This window comes from Taudactylus pleione, unplaced genomic scaffold (assembly GCF_031769625.1).
Source record: "Taudactylus pleione unplaced genomic scaffold, aTauple2 ptg000179l, whole genome shotgun sequence".
In the NCBI taxonomy this organism is placed as follows: Eukaryota; Metazoa; Chordata; class Amphibia; order Anura; family Myobatrachidae; genus Taudactylus; species Taudactylus pleione.
Window position 1 is genome coordinate 37,383,369 of NW_028284581.1, and position 19,195 is coordinate 37,402,563.

The 19,195-nt window shown below is 38.8% G+C and overlaps 1 protein-coding gene across 1 annotated transcript in view; it reads right to left on the reverse strand.

Annotated features, from left to right (window-relative positions):
- Positions 1-2,938: 2,938 nt before the first annotated feature.
- The window catches only part of LOC148520006 (centrosomal protein of 192 kDa-like), a gene marked incomplete at its 5' end in the record, with an annotated part of 37,425 nt that continues 21,168 nt past the window's right edge, over positions 2,939-19,195 (reverse strand). The window contains 10 exons of the mRNA XM_088475943.1: positions 2,939-4,072; positions 5,524-5,582; positions 7,417-7,540; positions 8,312-8,427; positions 9,030-9,149; positions 9,259-9,354; positions 10,286-10,365; positions 14,493-14,694; positions 15,232-15,337; positions 15,415-15,538. Coding sequence (XP_088332069.1) covers positions 3,940-4,072; positions 5,524-5,582; positions 7,417-7,540; positions 8,312-8,427; positions 9,030-9,149; positions 9,259-9,354; positions 10,286-10,365; positions 14,493-14,694; positions 15,232-15,337; positions 15,415-15,538 — 1,160 coding nt within the window. The remainder of the gene's footprint in view (positions 4,073-5,523; positions 5,583-7,416; positions 7,541-8,311; positions 8,428-9,029; positions 9,150-9,258; positions 9,355-10,285; positions 10,366-14,492; positions 14,695-15,231; positions 15,338-15,414; positions 15,539-19,195) is intronic.

Sequence of the window (19,195 nt, forward strand, 5' to 3'; positions counted from 1 at the left end):
CAGGGATTTTCATTATTTCCTGGATGTGCACCTGTCAGTTAAAGAAGAATCTAATAAGATTACATTTAAAAAAAAACAGTTTATTACATTTGACTTTGCATATCTCACATGATCGAGAAGATAGAGCAGAAATACAGAGACAGGCTGGTCTAGTTGAAACAGTCTTTAGCATATTAATGTATTATACTATATGTACATTTTATCTAGGGGCTGCCTCCTATGTTCGATCATTATTTTATTGATAGGTGCACAAGAATGGTCTGCATAATCAAAACCTAACTCAGGCGTTTATTAATAGATCACCAAATTAGTATGTAGAGCCACATAGACTGTTTATTTCTCTGATGAAGTTGTGCCATATACAACAAAACACTTTGGGATCACAAGGACCAACAATACTATGGGGACTTTTGATTACTAGGACTCCAGTCAAAAGAGATTGCTCATCCATTTTGGAAAAATTAAACATCATTGCAAAGACTAATTAGAACCCCAAGCATTATGGAGACTTGTAAAATACCTACACATCGCTAAATTCTAATGCTGCTACTGAATATAAATGTGTACCTCTTAAATTATGATCATTTATATACTGTATGGAAGATAAGTTTTTTTTTTTTTATTGTTTTACAATTTTTTTTTTGCGGTTATGGCTTACAACACTGATAGGAATACATTTTCAGTGTATGAATAAAAATCTATATTTTACATAATATGGGTCTGGTCCTCCATTACCATACTTCTATATTTATATTTTTTATTTATGTTAATTTTGTTTGTGATTTATGGACTGTAGCACTGTTCTCATTACCTTACTAATAAACTTTCCCAGGCTGCCCATTTGACTGCAGAAGATCATCTGTAGTGAAATTGAGCTGGGTGTTTAAGAATTTACACAGTGGCCTCCAGAAATTAAATACAAATTGTACACCTCAATCAGAGACCTGGAAATCCATACAGACCAAATATTTAATTACTGAACAGAGCAGTAAATGAGGAAGAAGGCAAGCCCGAAAGGAGAATAAAATTCAATGACTACCCAAAGGGTACAGTATTGTGCCCCTTGCTGGAGGGTAATTTGCAGATAAAAATCCATCAAAATATGGGTCAATTGTAAAGTAATCAAAACTGTGGCAGGGCATACTGGAATGTGTAGTTCCACAGTAGCTGTAGTACCACAGGTTGCCCATCTCTGCAGTACACAAAAATTTGTTTAAGTTCTATATAGACCAGTGGTTCTCAACCTCAACAGACCAAGTTTTAAAAAAAATTCTGTCTGTGGAAGCAGATGGGTTAATTAATGACCTAGCAAAAATAGAGAAACTCACCTGTGCATGATTAAAGAAATCCAAAAAAAACATGACCTGTTGGCATTGAGATCGAGAACTACTTGTATGTAAGGGCTGGAGAGGAGAACCATTGATTTTATAGACAATGACGTGATAGAAGCCAGTACACCGGCTCTCGGCTGCACCATCGACTCTCAAGTCACATCATCAGCTCCCAAGCCGAAACACTGACTATCAATTCTTGCTGTTCCACTCACCATTGGATCCCATAGTACATTCGTGTGAACCACTACTACCCCGAGTATTAAGACCAGGCGGCCACCTAAGTACCGGTGATCGTTTATAGATCTAAGGGAACAACGGGTGGCTGTTAGTGGCAGAAGACCTCACTAGCCTGGTTTCTAGAGGGTTCACATGGAGCAAGCTTTGGGATTCATAACCACAAGAACAACATGCTCACGAGAGGGGACATCCAGATAAGTGCTTGACTATTCAGAAGGGTGTCAAAAGAGTAACTAGATCCTGGCTAAGACCAGGGATAAGAGTGAGTGATTCCAATGACAACCAAAAAAAAAGCAACTGCAACATTCACCTGGATTATGGCAATGGGTTAAGCAAAGGTGTAAATTGCAGGGGACTGGATAGGGAATTGTGGGAGTTACAGGGTGGAGTTCTTATTTATTTGTTTTTCCCAGTGGTCTGTCTAATCTCAGGGATAGAAAACTCAGCTTCAGTCTGAAGCTGAATCAGGCACTAAGCTGCTCGCAAGCAGCTTAGCTATTCAGTCTGTGCTGATATGGTAATGCAGCAGGAGGCATCACCCCTCCTGCTGCGTTACGTATCCGAGCTGAGTTGTCCAACGCAGCATCGGATACTTTGCGGACCATCGTCCGGCTAAGGTGACGCCTGGGGTCATGCAACCGGCCGTCACAACTGCAAGGAAGAGGCCAGGAAATCTCTGTCAGCCCACGGAGATCCTGGCCTCTTCCCTTCCTCCCAACGGCGGCGACATGCCTCAGTTTCAGGAAACTGAGGCCCTCGCCGCCCCCAAACAGCAGCAGACTATCACTGACAGTCTGCTGCCAGCTTACTTGCGGACTCGCAGACCCTTTCTGCACATGCGCGGAACGGGTCTGGCGGCTGCACAGATTCCCAAACATCGGGAATCTGCGTTCAGCAGTGCACTGCTGAATTAAGGCCCTCTGTGTATCTACAGCTAAAAGGGAAGATCTGATTCTCACTATAGTAAGGTGAGGAAGGAAGGCTGCTTTCTGCTGACACATGAAGAAAAGCGGTTAGATTTTTTACGATGCTCTAAAACCTGCTGCTTATTCATGTACACAGCAGAGTGCACCTTTCAGAAGACATTTGCAATCACTTATTGCTTTGACTGAGGATATACATGCTTGCCTTAAGGGGCATTTAGGTTTGTACTAGAGAGCTCAGCGTAAATGAAAGTTTTAAGTGCGCGGCTAGAAGATACTTTTTGTAAACTGCAATATTTATGCTATTAGATTGTAAAAGATAGGTTGTGTAAACTCCCAACTACATTCCATTTGATTATACAGGCTAAGGATCTGATGTAATAAAGACATATCGTTAAGAATAATATGTTGATGAGATTATTCATCTAAAAAGTACACAAAAAATAGGAAAAAATGTATTGCTAATTTTATTTAACTTACTTCATTACATGCTATATACAAACAAAGAATGCTTTACACTTCTTAAAAATTGAAAATACAGCATTAGTCAAAGGCACATTAAAGCAAGTCTTCGGACTAGCAATTATTGCACACATTAAATACACACACATACCCCACTCGAAAAAGGAGAGAGCTTGGACGTTGCAGTTATTGTCTCTACTGAACAGTTCATGGAACGGAAACCATTGTTAGAAAGATTTGAATCCAAATTTACATTTGCGAAAAAAAAAAAAAAAAACTTGATTAAATATTGTATTTGGAGAATTCAATGATATTGTCCAATCATGGTAGTGCCAAAATCTCACAGAGGTGCGCGGTAAAAATTGTAATGCCGTTGGATGCTATGTACTGTTACGGAACAGCACACCGCATCGATGTTGTGGAACTGGATACCATACTCTAGGTCTGCACTGCAGACATGGCTGGCAGAAACATAAAATTCAAGACTTTGGCGCTATGGAGCCTTTAACTGCATGAGAGGTAAAAGATAAATTAGTGATTCATTTTTAATTACAGACTAAAACTGCTACAGTAAGGCACAACATTTTTGTAAAAATTGCTATGGCTAGAGACAACAGTCCAACAAATGTTTTTTTTGGGCTACTTAATGGTACAGCATTGCAAAATGAAAGAGAAGTGTAAAATAAAGATAAATCACAGATTTAGAATGTATGCTGGATTTTGTATTTCAGATTTATCCATTGCTTAATGTATGGTCTAAGGCATCTTTATTATAAACTTAAAACAATTAAAAAGAAAACTAGACACCTATCCCGGAGATCAACGTATGTAATGATAAGAAGCCACAAATGTGAAATACTTTTATATTGAACATGAAGACTGAACTGTACAGATATTTAGTGTAAAATACTTTGACATTACGGTTATTTTAGTCATGCTAAATGACAGCAGCACAGAATGCGAGACACCATCACATCAGCACTTTACTTGGCCAGTGCTTCACCAACAAGTTGAATATAAATATCTCCGTCTTCTGTCTGGACAACCAGAAGGCTTTCGAATCTGCCAGCGGTGGATGGTTTGAATTTCACTGGCAGTTTGATGTAGTGGTGGGCTCTATGGAAAAATTACAGGAAATTAATGAAATTTAAAATGGCTACATATACAGTATTAGGTTTTTGTTAGAGCCTTTTACAGATCAACATAACACAATAAACCTGACTGAAAACAAAAATATATATATATTCCATCATAATTTACATTCTATTGCAAGTTTGTGTGTAATAAAGTATAAGTAACTCCAAATATAACATCTCACTTAAACAAAGACTGGTTTTAAGAACAACGCAGTTATTGTCATCATTTGTGATTTCACATGTCCTGTAACGACAGATTGCCACATTCTGATAGTTGCCTAGGAGGGATGCGCTGGCCACCAGTAGAGTGGAATACTAACTCGTCCAATATCCTTAAGGTAGAGATTGTGAGGTCTGTGTCTGATTGAAAATGGAGAAACTCCAGTACCGCTTCTGGAATAATTAATATGTTATCCCGGCTGCTGCAACTTGTAAATTAACCCGAATATTATAAGTGAATGTGGCAGAAATCTGAGTATCGATGGGTTAAATTTCCAGCTCCCATCCTGGTTCACAAGGCAATAGAAAACCTCCACGGATTGGACAATTACCAGTGTTGATGAACCGGCATTAATAGTTCTTACCTACAGTAAATCAGCCACAGGTAGTGATAAATCACTGAGCCGCTCTAGGTGTCAGTAGTCAGCCGTCAGACAAATAATCCTAGCCGCACGTAACAGTCTACGCTCTGAGTCGCACAGAACTCAATTGCCGGCAGATAGGTTCAGAAGCCACTGGGATTCATTGATGTGGCAATCTCCAGAAGCTGGTGCAATGGTAATTAACTTTCCACCTTAGATACCGGGCTACCTATGATTTTTCATCGCATTGTTTGTGGAGCTTTTACTTCACTCCTATGGACAAACTTCCTTTATACATTTTTTTAGGAGAATTATAGGTGTGCCTGGCACTACTCCTATTATTATTATAGAAACAAGCAGTGATCTATACACATTTTGTTTGAACCAGTAACCACATTTCGAACAACTGTTTCCATTAATTTATACGATAATAAAGTGTTACAGATTTTTTATTGGGTGCACTGGATTTCCAGGCACTGGCTGCTTCAATTTATCCACATAAGAGTACATATGTGTTTGGATAGCAAGCACTCCCCCGCTTGCTGAAAAATTACCTTTACACTTACAGCTAACATTTTGAACCAAGTGTCAGGTTGTCTTATAATATTTATACCATAATCTACACCTAATAACTTGGAAACATGGTGAACTCTCCTTAAATTATAAAACAAACTTTGCTATTTCGTTACATTTATTTTGCAAGTACAAAATTATTAAAATAATCTCAAATGTAATTTGCAGAAATCTAAAATAAAAATAGCAATCAATCACACCATGCCAGATACCATTAATTATCATTGATTTATTACACAATATAGCACTTGAGGTAAGTACATATTTGCACCCTTACCTGAGGGAAAACTTGGAATACTTCATGTGAAATGGCTCTTTGGGACTAACAAATTTCAGCTGCAAGTCAATACAAGATGCTTTTTAAATACACACACATGCAGATTATTTTCTTAGTAATAACACAAATCATGCAAATTGCATGCATAAAAATATTGGTATCAACTAGGGATGTGCAGGCTCGGACAGGTTCGAGTTTGCACGCCGAGTTGTCCAGGAATGATGATGATTGTCCATGCAAGATGACGTTTTGCCTCTTTCTGAGTTCCGTTTTTTTGCAGGGAAAAATCCGAACTCGGCGTGCAAACTCGAACCTATCCGAGCCTGCACATCCCTAGTATCAACTATATACACATTGTTAAGCAGATCAACAGACTAGTTTACTGTAAGTCAGGGAGTGACAAATGTCAGAAGAAAGACAACAACTTCCTCTCTGGCTCCTCAGCTTGCAGATTCCTAGGATTGTCTAAACAACACCTGTACACTACATTAATTTGCTCCACCCCTAGTGTAAGTGGTATACATTGTCTTGTGCTTTTATATTATATGTGGTGAAGGCAAGACCTGTTCTTGCGCAATGAACCTAAACAACCTGCAGCTCAAAATGTACCTGGGGAGTAACACATAAAACTCCCTATATACTAAAGCAAAAGACACAAAAGAATAGGTGAATATATAAGAGTGCTGGGTTAGGACTATGAATGCATTCTAATGAATGAAATGACGATATCTGTGATGATCACAGTAAAGATATGGTTTTAATAAGTATAAAACAGACATACAACATAGAATAACAATACATTAATGGACTGAATAGGAACCACCTATACACTCCCTGGTGATCGCTGGGCAAATGTCCTGGCTCACATGGAGCAATGAAAAACAATGTTCTCACCCTTGGTGGTGGTTGCGGTGGGCTAGCTTCCTTAGCTGTAGGTCCCGGGCTTTGACGCACGGCACCACCGCGGACGACCTCTGCTAGCAGGACTGCTTTGGATACACCATCATTCCCATCTGGGCTCCCCCGTGTTTGCTTGTTGCGGTGGTGCCGTGCATCAAAGCCTGGGACCTACAGCTAAGGAAGCTAGCCCACCGCCACCACCACCAAGGGTGAGAACATTGTTTTTCATCGCTCCATGTGAGCCAGGACTTTTGCCCAGCGATCACCAGGGAGTGTATAGGTGGTTCCTATTCAGTCCATTTATGTATTGTTATTCTATGTTGTATGTCTGTTTTATACTTATTAAAACTATATCTAAACTGTGATCATCACAGATATCGTCATTTCATTCATTAGAATGCATTCATAGTCCTAACCCAGCACTCTTATATATTCACCTATTCTTTTGTGTCTTTTGCTTTATATTATATGTATTAATTGCATTATTAGAAGCATTTACTTGCTAATTATTGTTGTTGGCCAGGGAAGTTATGGGGCAGCTGAATGTAAATATTTGTTCACAAAATCATCATGCTACCATGGTGAACATTTCTATTAATGACTTTAAAATGGCTGCAGAATGAGGGGACGGCAGGGGGTGTGAGTGATAGGACCAATTACAAAAGGCATACTATTTATGACTGCAGGTTCCTATTGTGCCTCCCACTCACGCCCCCTCTCAAACATTACCCAATCCTGGTCTAAAAAAAAAAAAAAAAAAAAAAAAAAGAGTCTGCTCTTCCATAGCTGATAGTGCAGCATGAAAGTAATTAAAATAGGCTCAAAAGGGAAGAAAACAACCTAAATACTCAATCTATGGTCTGAACAACAACAACTGTTGTATTGTTTAGTAAATAGACAATTATTATTTATACCACAGCTACCACATCTCTACATGTTTGCAAAAAAGTTATTAATGGGGAAGGGGGGATAGATGGGCAGATAAAAGCTTACCAAATATGTTGTGAAAGAGTTGTTTTGTAAATTTACTTTCAGGGCACTAAATTCTCCAACCAATGTGGGGGGAAAGGTATACATCTTTTCTGAGGCAAATACTCCCCTGACCGTTTCGTCTTGCCTGTGAGATTAAATGCAGAAAGATAAAAAGCATAAAACTAAGTATCAGGTTATACGTACACAGCTTCTACATGTTTTTAGCTATATTCAGCTGCTGCCCAAAAAAATTCCAATTACAGAGAGTGGTTATATTTTTAAAAAACAAGTTACAGCCACATAGATTCCTATTCATCCCTTGCTCCCATGCAATCTCAGTCATAAGATGGGGCTTCACAGTGGACCAGACTTATACACATGCAGTAGGGTTGTCTTTTTTCACTTTGAGACCAATTGGGACTAGATCTTTCACCGTCAGTCTGTAAAATTTGAATCTAGTAACAGCTCAAACATGTTTTTATTATTGCCCAGGTAACACTGGATACAAGTTTAAAAAGTCACAGTGATCAGAACTGAGCCTCTCTACAGGGGCAGGAACTAAGGTACTCACGGACAGTCCATGTCCGGCAATGGCAATGGCCTAAGCCAGGGTTTCACAAACTCAGTTCTCAAGGACTGATGTATAGCCTTTAAAACCTAATCCAGGTTTTAAAGGCTATACATGTTTGTGTACATATGGTATAATCAAACAGGGCAGGTTTTAAGGATATCCATGCTTAAGTACAGGTGACAATTAGTACTTCAGTCAGTTAAGAGTGCCATGAGGATCAAGTTGGGGAACCGCTGTACTAAGCACAGTAATCATACCTTTAGTTTTAGTCAGAGACCCAGCCTAACACAAGTGTAACAGGCTACAAGCATGGTAACTAGCCCATAAAGTAAAATGTTTACATACACAGGCTTAAGAGAAGATGCGTCAGATCCAGATCTTCTCCTTGGCATGACTGGAACTTCAGTCTTTACTAGTGAATTTGTTAAACTTGTTATGGATACATTGTCATCCTTGATACCCTTAAGGGACAAAAACACACAAAAAAACAAACCAAAAAACACAAAATGAATGTTGTACAGATGAATGAGAAAAGAGGCATCTTTATCACTCATGAAGAGTCTAACCTAAAGTATATCCAAAGTAATTACAGCGGGTAAAATAAGCATTGAAAATTTTTTTTGTACATTTTGAATATTTTCCTGAACAACAAAACGAAACAGAATCAATTTATCGTCTTGTCAATTAAGCGTACAATAAGTTACAAAGCGCAGTAAATGCGCTATGCATAATTATTCTAAACAATGAGGGGGAATACAAAGCAAACACAATACAAAGCTATGAGCATAAAAAGGTAGATAAACTGTCATTCATTTTGTATAACTCATTGCCCATAGTATTTAGTGGACATTGCGGCCAGGTCCCCACATTGTATTAAGCATGCCTGGATAATCACCATTAGAGTGATGAAAGGCAATCATGTTCACAAACCCAAAATCATAATATTAAATGAAGAATACTTCAAGGATTTTTTACACTGTTTCACTTTCTACTAACATACCAAATACTAACAAATGCATATGGTCACATCTACTGCTGTTGAAAACAGAATCACAATACTTACTTCTCCACAAAGCTGAAACCTCACTTTGTGCTTCAAATGGGGATCTGAAATTGGATGACATTCAAGGTCCCAAAATTGAGTATAATCCCCTCTCTCTCTGGGGAAAAATGTAATGGCTACCTTTATAAAGAAAAAAAATATTTAATTTTATTTTTTTGAATTAACTAGAACTAAAATAGACGGTCACTCTGCACAATAATGCACAGCCTAAACAATTCTGAACAGATACCTTTAGTTTGTCATGGGCTGCAAGAACGCCAGACACACGAGAACATCTGAAAGCTGCATAGGTAGCACGAAACATATCACCACTGTGATCAACTCCCTGAAACAGATCAATTCACATGAATTTAGCATATGATATTAAAAATTAATCTATAACCATTTAATATAACCATTATAAAACACTTAATTAAACAAGTGATTTAGCTTAGGTTTCCCAATTTTTTTTATTGTACTCTATACTAAATGGGACATTAAAGTGACCTGCATATCTTGGATTTTATTTTATATTTTTAAATGTCATCTAGTTTCTGTTTTAAAAGGGTTTGAAAATGTTAAAAATAAACATTTAGGCATTTTTGTGCGCATACAAAAACATAATTTAAATCAAGCTAGGATTGAGTTTTGCAGGATATCCTGCCCCAATAGCAGACGCAGGACATCCTGCAAAACATGTAGCTGAATTTCTACTTTTCATTCTAATACACCCATTGGTTTATTAACCCTTCCCTCAAAGCTTTTTCATTATTTTCACGGCTTACTTTGTTTTTTATTACTACTTTGTTTGATGTAAAGAATGTTAAAAATGTTCTGACTTAAATTCTGTTATATTTTGGTTTTAATTTGATTGCAATTTAATAAATAATTTTTACAAGCACACTTATAGCCATAAAAAAACAATATGCTATATTTATACAGCATATCCATACTGCTAGTCTGAGACCTTAAAACCAACATTTTAATGAATGTACATAGTGCTTATACTTTTTTTTTTTATAAAAGATAATGTAATTGAGACTTCGAAAGGAGAGTAACCTTTAATATGCGATACACACTATTGTGGAATTTATGTATACTTCTCCTAAATTAACTGAGACATAAGAGAATTCTGGCAATACTTTGTTGCTATTGCAATGGGTCACTTAACATAGAATGACTGGTCTTAGTATCCGTCAAACTGACTGATCTAGTTGTGCCCTGTAAAATTATTCTTTATTGGAATAGTATACAATTTTAATTAAACAAGTAAATACCTTTACATAAGGAGGTGCAAAAGAGGAGAGAATCCATTTCATATCTTGTTCACTTGGATTTTCAATGTCCAGAAAGGTTTCTAGAGAATTAAAGCATAGACATTCAACTAAAGCTAAAAAGTCATTGTTTGCTCATCTAATGATTTCTGAAAGATCATATACAGATGTGTCCTCATACATCTAGCCTCAATACCCCACATGTCAGGAGAAAAACAGTTGTAATTTAGTCAGTGTTAAAGACTTCAAACCTGACATTGCATGTTTATGTTCTGGTTTAGACAGGTGACTAGTGGTGTCAAATTTTAAGTGTACATATCTACAGGGAGATTATTATTCTTATTGATTATTATTGTAATTAGTAAAGCATTGCCAATCTGTGACACACTGTTATACCTTTGTGTTTAGATGGTGCCTAGAGAAAGAACATCTGCAAATGGAACTTGTTTGCTGTCGTCTCCTGCCCCTCTACACCCTTCATCGTCTTAGCCTACAGTATTTTCTTAGTACCCATAGAGCAGGGAGCTTTTTTCTTGCCACTCAGGCATCAGTCATTCATTCTTTTTTATTGTTAATGAGATGGTACTTGAGGGGGTTGCTAATAATTGTTGATAGGCTGCCTGCCTGTATATTATCTGTGGCTTGCTTTTCTTTAATGTTCAGTTATGCTACTCTCTCCAGATTATAGATTGGGTATCGACTTAATAGCTCACATTTCATGCAATAGGATACACATCATGTTAACAGATTGAGTGCTCACTTGTTAGATCAACTGCTTAGTCACAAAACTCTCTCAAGGTTATTTGAGTACTGATTTAATGGACCCTATTAGGGGACTTTGCTCCCTTTTGGTTCTCAGGACAGACCTGGTGAGAGTAAAATATGAGCTGGGGATATTTCCTGCAGTGTCATTCCAGTGATGAATGGTAGACACACAGATTTAGGAACTGGCCTGCAGTTACCCTGAGATGGAACTCCCATCTGAAGGTCATTACACTACCAGCACACACTGCATCACCACTAGCACTGACATTACACTACCAGCACACACTGCATCACCACTAGCACTAACATTACACTACCAGCACACACTGCATCACCACTAGCACTGACATTACACTAACCGCACACACTGCATCACCACTAGTACTGACATTACACTACCAGCACATACTGCATCACCACTAGCACTGACATTACACTACCAGCACACACTGCATCACCACTAGTACTGACATTACACTATCAGCACACACTGCATCACCACTAGCACTGACATTACACTATCAGCACACACTGCATCACCACTAGCACTGACATTACACTACCAGCACACACTGCATCACCACTAGCACTGACATTACACTAAGAGCACACACTGCATCACCACTAGCACTGACATTACACTACCAGCACACACTGCATCACCACTAGCACTGACATTACACTACCAGCACACACATTACACTATCACAGCACACACTGCATCACCACTAGCACTGACATTACACTAACCGCACACACTGCATCACCACTAGTACTGACATTACACTAACCGCACACACTGCATCACCACTAGTACTGACATTACACTACCAGCACATACTGCATCACCACTAGCACTGACATTACACTACCAGCACACACTGCATCACCACTAGTACTGACATTACACTATCAGCACACACTGCATCACCACTAGCACTGACATTACACTATCAGCACACACTGCATCACCACTAGTACTGACATTACACTACCAGCACATACTGCATCACCACTAGCACTGACATTACACTACCAGCACACACTGCATCACCACTAGTACTGACATTACACTATCAGCACACACTGCATCACCACTAGCACTGACATTACACTATCAGCACACACTGCATCACCACTAGTACTGACATTACACTACCAGCACATACTGCATCACCACTAGCACTGACATTACACTACCAGCACACACTGCATCACCACCCCGGGTATTCTCACAGATGGGGGGGGGGAGGGTGCGGCCTTCACAACCAGGATTAAACTTGAAATGTAGAGGAGAGAAAACTTCACCTTTAATTGCATGTTCAAAATTGTTGTCCCATTTCCACTGGGTAGGGTAAAGTCAACAGTGAAATATTAAGGTTAAAAAATCAAAGAAAAAACAATGATATATACATATAAATTGTGCTTGAAGAATAAAGATCGTGTATAAAACAAGTGTCTGTCTACTGCTTCTTATTCATAGGTTGGTTTATCAATATGTAGCCGTTTACTGGATATAATTTTCCTTCTTTACTACAATCTGTTCACCTGATCTAGAGTCAAGCTGTGAATATACGTGGATAATCTTTATTAATGGTAAGTAATGGAGATAAGACCTATCAGTAGGCTGTTTCTCTCCTATTGTTTGAGTATATTTTCATACATCCTTTTTAATTATACCACATCTGTTGAGATATTCAGTTTTACATTGGCCTTAACTGTAGAAAAAAAACTGATCGATAATTCATACAATGTGATCCCCAAAATGTTATGCGTATTAAAGATACAATTGTTTCAATTATAACCAATTTGTTACAACTACTGACGTACTGTTAAGGGAAACTTATATACCCACCTCCTGATATACTGTTTAAACCACCCTCTGTATGCAATGAAGAGACTCCCTAATCCTATACCACAGTGTAATGATGTGTAAAGAATAAGGCAATAAAACTGCTCATACATTATGTGTGTCACTACACTCCGGATTTGTAAATTTGGGAGATTGCATTGGTACCAATGATCCATTAAATTGATTTTTGCAACTGAAGCTGAATACACAACATTTGGGGGATCACATTGTATGAATTATCTATCAGTTTTTTCTTCAGCTAAGGCCAATGTGAAACTGAATATCTCAACAAATGTGGTATAATTAAAAAGGATGTATGAAAATATACTCAAGATCTATCAGTAGGCTATTTCTCCCTTATTGTTTATCTCCATTACTTACCATTAATAAAGATTCTCCACGTATATCCACAGCTTGACTCTAGATCAGGTGAACAGATTGTAATAAAGAAGGAAAATTATATCCAGCAAATGGCTACATATTGATAAACCAACCTATGAATAAGACACAGCAGACAGACACTTGTTTTATACATCATCTTTATTCTTCAAGCACAATTTATATGTATATATATTTGTTTTTTCTTCGATTTTAACGTTAATATTTCACTGTTGACTTTAGCCTACCCAGTGGAAATGGGACAACAATTTTAAACATTCAATTAAAAGTGAAGTTTTACTTAATGTGGCTCTTGTGCGCCTAATATATACAACCACTTTTTTTCTTCTACATTCCTTTCAGCCACATCAGCAAGTGTCAGGAAACAGCAGCCAGGCACTGCAGGTTCCATCGAGGGTGCGAGTAATGTGCCATCAGAGGGGAAACAAGGGCCCTTGGAAGGGTATAACTATGCAGCTTATTTACACAGTCCAGGGCCTATGCCGAACTCAGTAAAGCTAAAACCAAAGCGGTTCAGGTATCGTACTTGTTCTGGGCCTGGTCCTACTCATGCCTTTTTTGGCAGTGCAGATTCCTTCAGGTCACTTGACTTAGCAAAGAAGACAACCGTCAAGTTAACTTTGCAGTGTCCCTCGCGTATGTATAGAGTTGCCATTGGGGGCCTCTCTTGTAGGTCACCATGTCTAGTTGTTCCAGATGCTCAGGTTGTCCTGTGTCCAGATTTATTTTGGGGCTACTTTTATATGAACATGAGATTCGGTGGCAGATCCTATGCTTCAGACTGCGGTTTGCACCTTCTGTTCAGTGAGCTCTTCCTATGCAGCTTTCTATGGTGCCGTGGTCAACCTTTTATACTGGGCAGGCCCTGATCCGCCATTCATATTTTACAAGGTTTACGGACCCACTGTTGGTACTCGACTCCATGTTAGCAGCCATTTTTGTGTGCAACTTTGTCTAAGCATACCCTCCTGAAAGTCAAGATGCTGGAGGGCTGTAGAGGGGGAGGAGACAGCAACAGTCATGCTTACTTTGGAGAAGTACCTACTCCAGGACAATGTCCCAAGGTATATCTATGTCCCCCAGATTGATTCATAGAAATTAAGTACTAAAAATCTGTTTTCTTTTACATCTAATAGCATTAAAGCATTCCAAATAATAAAGAATTAGGCATTTACTTGAATATTGAAATGTTACCTGAACTCCCTCCAGCTGTGGTCTTAGAAAAAACTAGGGTGTGTTTTTTTATTTCAATCTTAGCTGAGGGAGATTTTGGCAGAGGTTTAGCCACATGAACTGGTGTTTCCTGACGATGAAAGACAACAGGCAGAGATTTTGGTCTTCCTTCATTTCCAGATACGCTTGTTGGAGCCATATCACTTATCTGAACTTTAACAATCTGTTGCAGAGTAAGGAATATAATCAGTATGAAATCCTGAGTGTAAAACAGCAATATACATGTAAAACTACAGTATACATACTTCAAACTAGTTAATTTGAAAAAAGAAAGAAGGGCGTGTAGCAACGGTTACTTGTGAAACCAATGTAGGTATGCCCATTTGTGGCAGAGTGCTGCAGCATTTAGAATAGCATTAAGACTGGGGTGATCACTAACGAAAGGCATAATGCATTGTGCATGACCATATATGACTCCGGAATTATATTATCTCATGTTTCCTTATTATCGGAGTAGGAGTGCAGTAGTGAGGAGATGAGTGGGCCATTGGTGATCTAGAGTGGTATGACAGTGAATATATGTTATGTTCCCTTTGTGGAGCTAGACACACACCCTATAGTTTGTGGGACTCGATCAAAATTTTCAATGTGGTCCACAAATCAGTGTCTTGATCATATTTTTTTTGTATATATTTAATATTTAGGGCATTAATACATTTTAATAGTTGTAACAAATAATTAACACCATAGCAAAAAGTACCTTTTGGCCATTTTCACAATGCACATAGATCTGTCCATGCCATGGCAGCAAGGTCTGCTTTGTGGACAGAGATGGATTTGGACTCACAAGGATTATTGTATGACTCCTGCAGTAGACAACGTATTTTAGCTTTAGCTTTTATGGCATGATTTTATAAATATTAAAAAGCAGTGTGAGACTTACTGTGGCTCAATACTTCCATGCTGTGGTGTAATAGTAAGACAATGCGCTGGCCAGGACAGATCAAAATGTAATAATCTGGTACAGTTGTTCACAATTTGTATTTGGCCCGTTCCTGCCAAGCCACCTATGAAAGAAGGGAATTAAATTTTTTTTTAAGAGACAGACTGCTTTTTAAATAGTCAAAATAAAGTGTCTACAGCTATAACTCACAGAACTGCTAATTGTAGACTAGTAATAGTACGTAAAAATACCATAGTAGAACACCTCTGGTGCAGTTTCACGAGTCCATTGCTAGCTATGCAATACATCTCCTTATAAGGATCAATAAACTCATCATCTGTATTCGAGAACAGGATGTACCGGAAGCATAGACGGTTATACTCCAGGAGATATTTGACAATAATCAGTTTGCAGATGCAGCTAATTTCACAGGATATATTGTTATCTAGTGTATATGTATTCCACAAGAGCAAGGGCCAGGCATTGCCGGAGAGAGAGTTCAGCACAGTAATAAAAAGTAATTAGCAATACCACAATTGTTGCTGGGCAAATGGGTCCCGGTCATTAGGTCTACATTGTTTAGATAGACAATGGAAGATATACAGGAAATAGATAGACAGGGACTGAAGGTTGACACACTAAAGGTCGACTGGTAACAAGGTCGACAGGTATGAAGGTCGACAAGCAATAGGTCGACAGGGACTGAAGGTAGACAGGGTCTGAATGTCGACACTAAAGGTCAACTGGTAACAAGGTCGACATGTACTGAAGGTTTTACATGATCATTAGGTCAACACTCATTTGGTCGACATGCAAATGGTCGACACATTGTTTTTGTTTTTTAACCCTAATCTTTACCCTAACCCTCCCTCCTGGTGCCTAACACTAACCGTCGGAGTAAGTGCCTAACCCTAAGAAAAAAAAAAAAAAGTGTCGACCATTTGACTACATGAGTGTCGACCTACTGCCTTTCGACCTTGTTACTAGTCGACCCGTCGGAGTAAGTGCCTAACCCTGACACCCTTAAAAAAGTAATAAAAAAAAATGTGTCGACCATTTGACTATGAGTGTCGACTTGTTACCAGTCGACCGTTAGTGTGTCAACATTATGACCCTGTCGACCTCTAGTCCCTTTCAACCTACTGCCTGTCGGCCTTCATACCCGTCGACCTATTGCCTGTCTATATGAGTGTACACCTTTATACCTGTCGACCTTTTTACCAGTCGACCTATAGTGTGTCGACCTTTTGACCCTGTCTACCTTCAGCCCCAGTCGACCCATTGCCTGTCAACCTTCTGTACCAGTCGACCTATTGCCTGTCGACCTTCACTACTGGTTGACCTTGTCACCAGTCGACCTTTAGTGTGTCGACCTTCAGTCCCTGTTTATCTATTGCTTGTCTATCTTCCATTGTCTACCTAGACAATGTAGACCTAATGATCCACTGGGCAAATGGAAGCCCTTTCCTTTTAACATACAATACTCTGCAGCATTTTTTCCATATCTGCCTAAAACTTTTGCAAAGTAAAGGTGGGTACACACTATGCAGATATATCTGCGAATGATGGTTGTTCGTACACACTGAACAACCACCATCTGTGCCTGCCCGCTGGTCCCGGCAGGCGGGGGCCGTGTACTGCCCCCCCTCCCCACGGGTGTGTGTACGGGTGGTGTGCAGACTGCTTGTACACATCTGCCGATGGACAGATATGTCTGCAGACGTATTTGTCCATCTGCTGTGCAGCACAGCCAATGCGATATGTCGGTAAACGCTGACGTTCACCGAGATATCGCGGGTACACACTGCCCGACGGGCAGTAGATACATTGGCCAATTGATCGGCCAATGCATCTGTCAGTGTGTACCCAGCTTAAGAATGCTTTCAAAAATAGTTTTATTTTTATCACTTAACAAAATGCAATTACCACTTCTAAGTGAATGAACAGAAGAGAAATCTAAATCAAATAAATATTTGGTGTGACCACCCTTTGCCTTTAAAACACCATCAATTCTTCTAGGTACACTTGCACACAGTTTTTGAAGGAACTCGGCAGGGAGGTTGTTCCAAACATTTCCCTGCACCCCAGTTCCTATGTTTTCATGTATAGTTGAATAGTGTTGGCTTGTTTCCACGTCAAAGGTATGGATTTTTGGCCGCAAATATTCCGTGAAGACCAGTGGGTCCCACCGGTTTCTGCCAGTTTTGAGCTGATGACACTGCTGGACATCTTCCGATTTCGAAAGGAAGCAAGCATGATGAGTCTTTCATCTGATGCACTAAATTTCCTTGGTCGACCACTGCGTCTACGGTCCTCAACATTGCCCGTTTCTTTGTGCTTCTTCAAAAGAGCTTGAACAGCACATCTTGAAACCCCAGACTGCTTTCAAATCTTTGCCTGGGAGAGACCTTGTTGATGCAGTAGAACTACCTTGTGTCTTATTGCTGTGCTCAGTCTTGCCATGGTGTATGACCTGTGACGTGAAACTGTCTTCCACAACCTCAGCTTTGTAGCAGCGTTTAACTGTTCCTCACCCAGTTTTAAGCCCCCTACACAGCTGTTTCTGTATCAGTTAATGACTGTGTTTCGACCTGCATATGAAAATGATGATCATTATCACCTGTTTGGTATGATTGGTTAATCAGACACCTGAATATAGTCCTACAAAATCCCTGACATTGTGCAAGTGTACCTAGAAGAACTGATGCGGTTTTGAAGGCAAAGGGTGGTCACATCAAATATTGATTTGATTTAGATTTATCTTCTGTCCATTCACTTTGCATTTTGTTAACTTATAAAAATAAACTATTAACACTTCTATTTTTAAAAGCATTCTTACTTTCCAGCATTTTTTCCACACCTGCCTAAAACTTATTGTACATTAAACAGGTCTGTGAGAACACTGCCAGACTGTAATAGAAGAGAAGCAATACATGTGTACAAATATTCTACACACACAGGGGCAAATTATAATTAGCAGCATGTTCCATAGTGTGAAGTTATGCATTACAATAAAGCACATATTAAGTGACATTTTCATGAAGAGTTGCAACTGAATTAGCAACACCATGGCACTGATGTAGCACATTAACTCTGCAGGTGTGCAACCTGTGTGTGCAGAAAAGACTGGGAAAATTATACTGAACCACAAAACATCCCATAAAAGTGGCAATAAGATAGCAGGACAGTGTAGAAGGCTGTTAGTGACCATAAGTAAAGTATTGGAGGCAGTTATTTAGTGTCAAAGGAGTGTTTTTTTCTTTTATAAATAATGGAAGAATGGTTGCGAGAAAATGTATTTCAGCAAATGTAAGCAATGGCTACAGTATTTTGGGGGACATTAGAAAGTCTCTACAGTGATGTGTAAGTGTGTTGACAAGTTTGTAAAAAGTTGAATTACAAAAAACCTTCCACATCCCCTGTGCACATTAAAAAAAAAAGAATTTTTTTTTACCCATCAATAAAACGCCAAACATGCATATTCCAAATAGAATACTTTAATACTGTGTTCTGACTGCAGCCTTAAAAACCAATGTGGGGGATATAACTAACCCACCAATAAACTATACACAGTATTAAGTAAGAAATTCAAGGTGCTGTCAATTATACACATTTAATAATACACAACACATAATAAAAATATACTATACACAAATACATATTACCTATTGCATTTTTATTGTATCTAATAGATGCAAGGATCACTTGACCGTTATACTATTGGTGTAAATGCTGGATTCAGCAGAAAGAATATATCCATTCAAAAGGAGTTTCTAAGAAG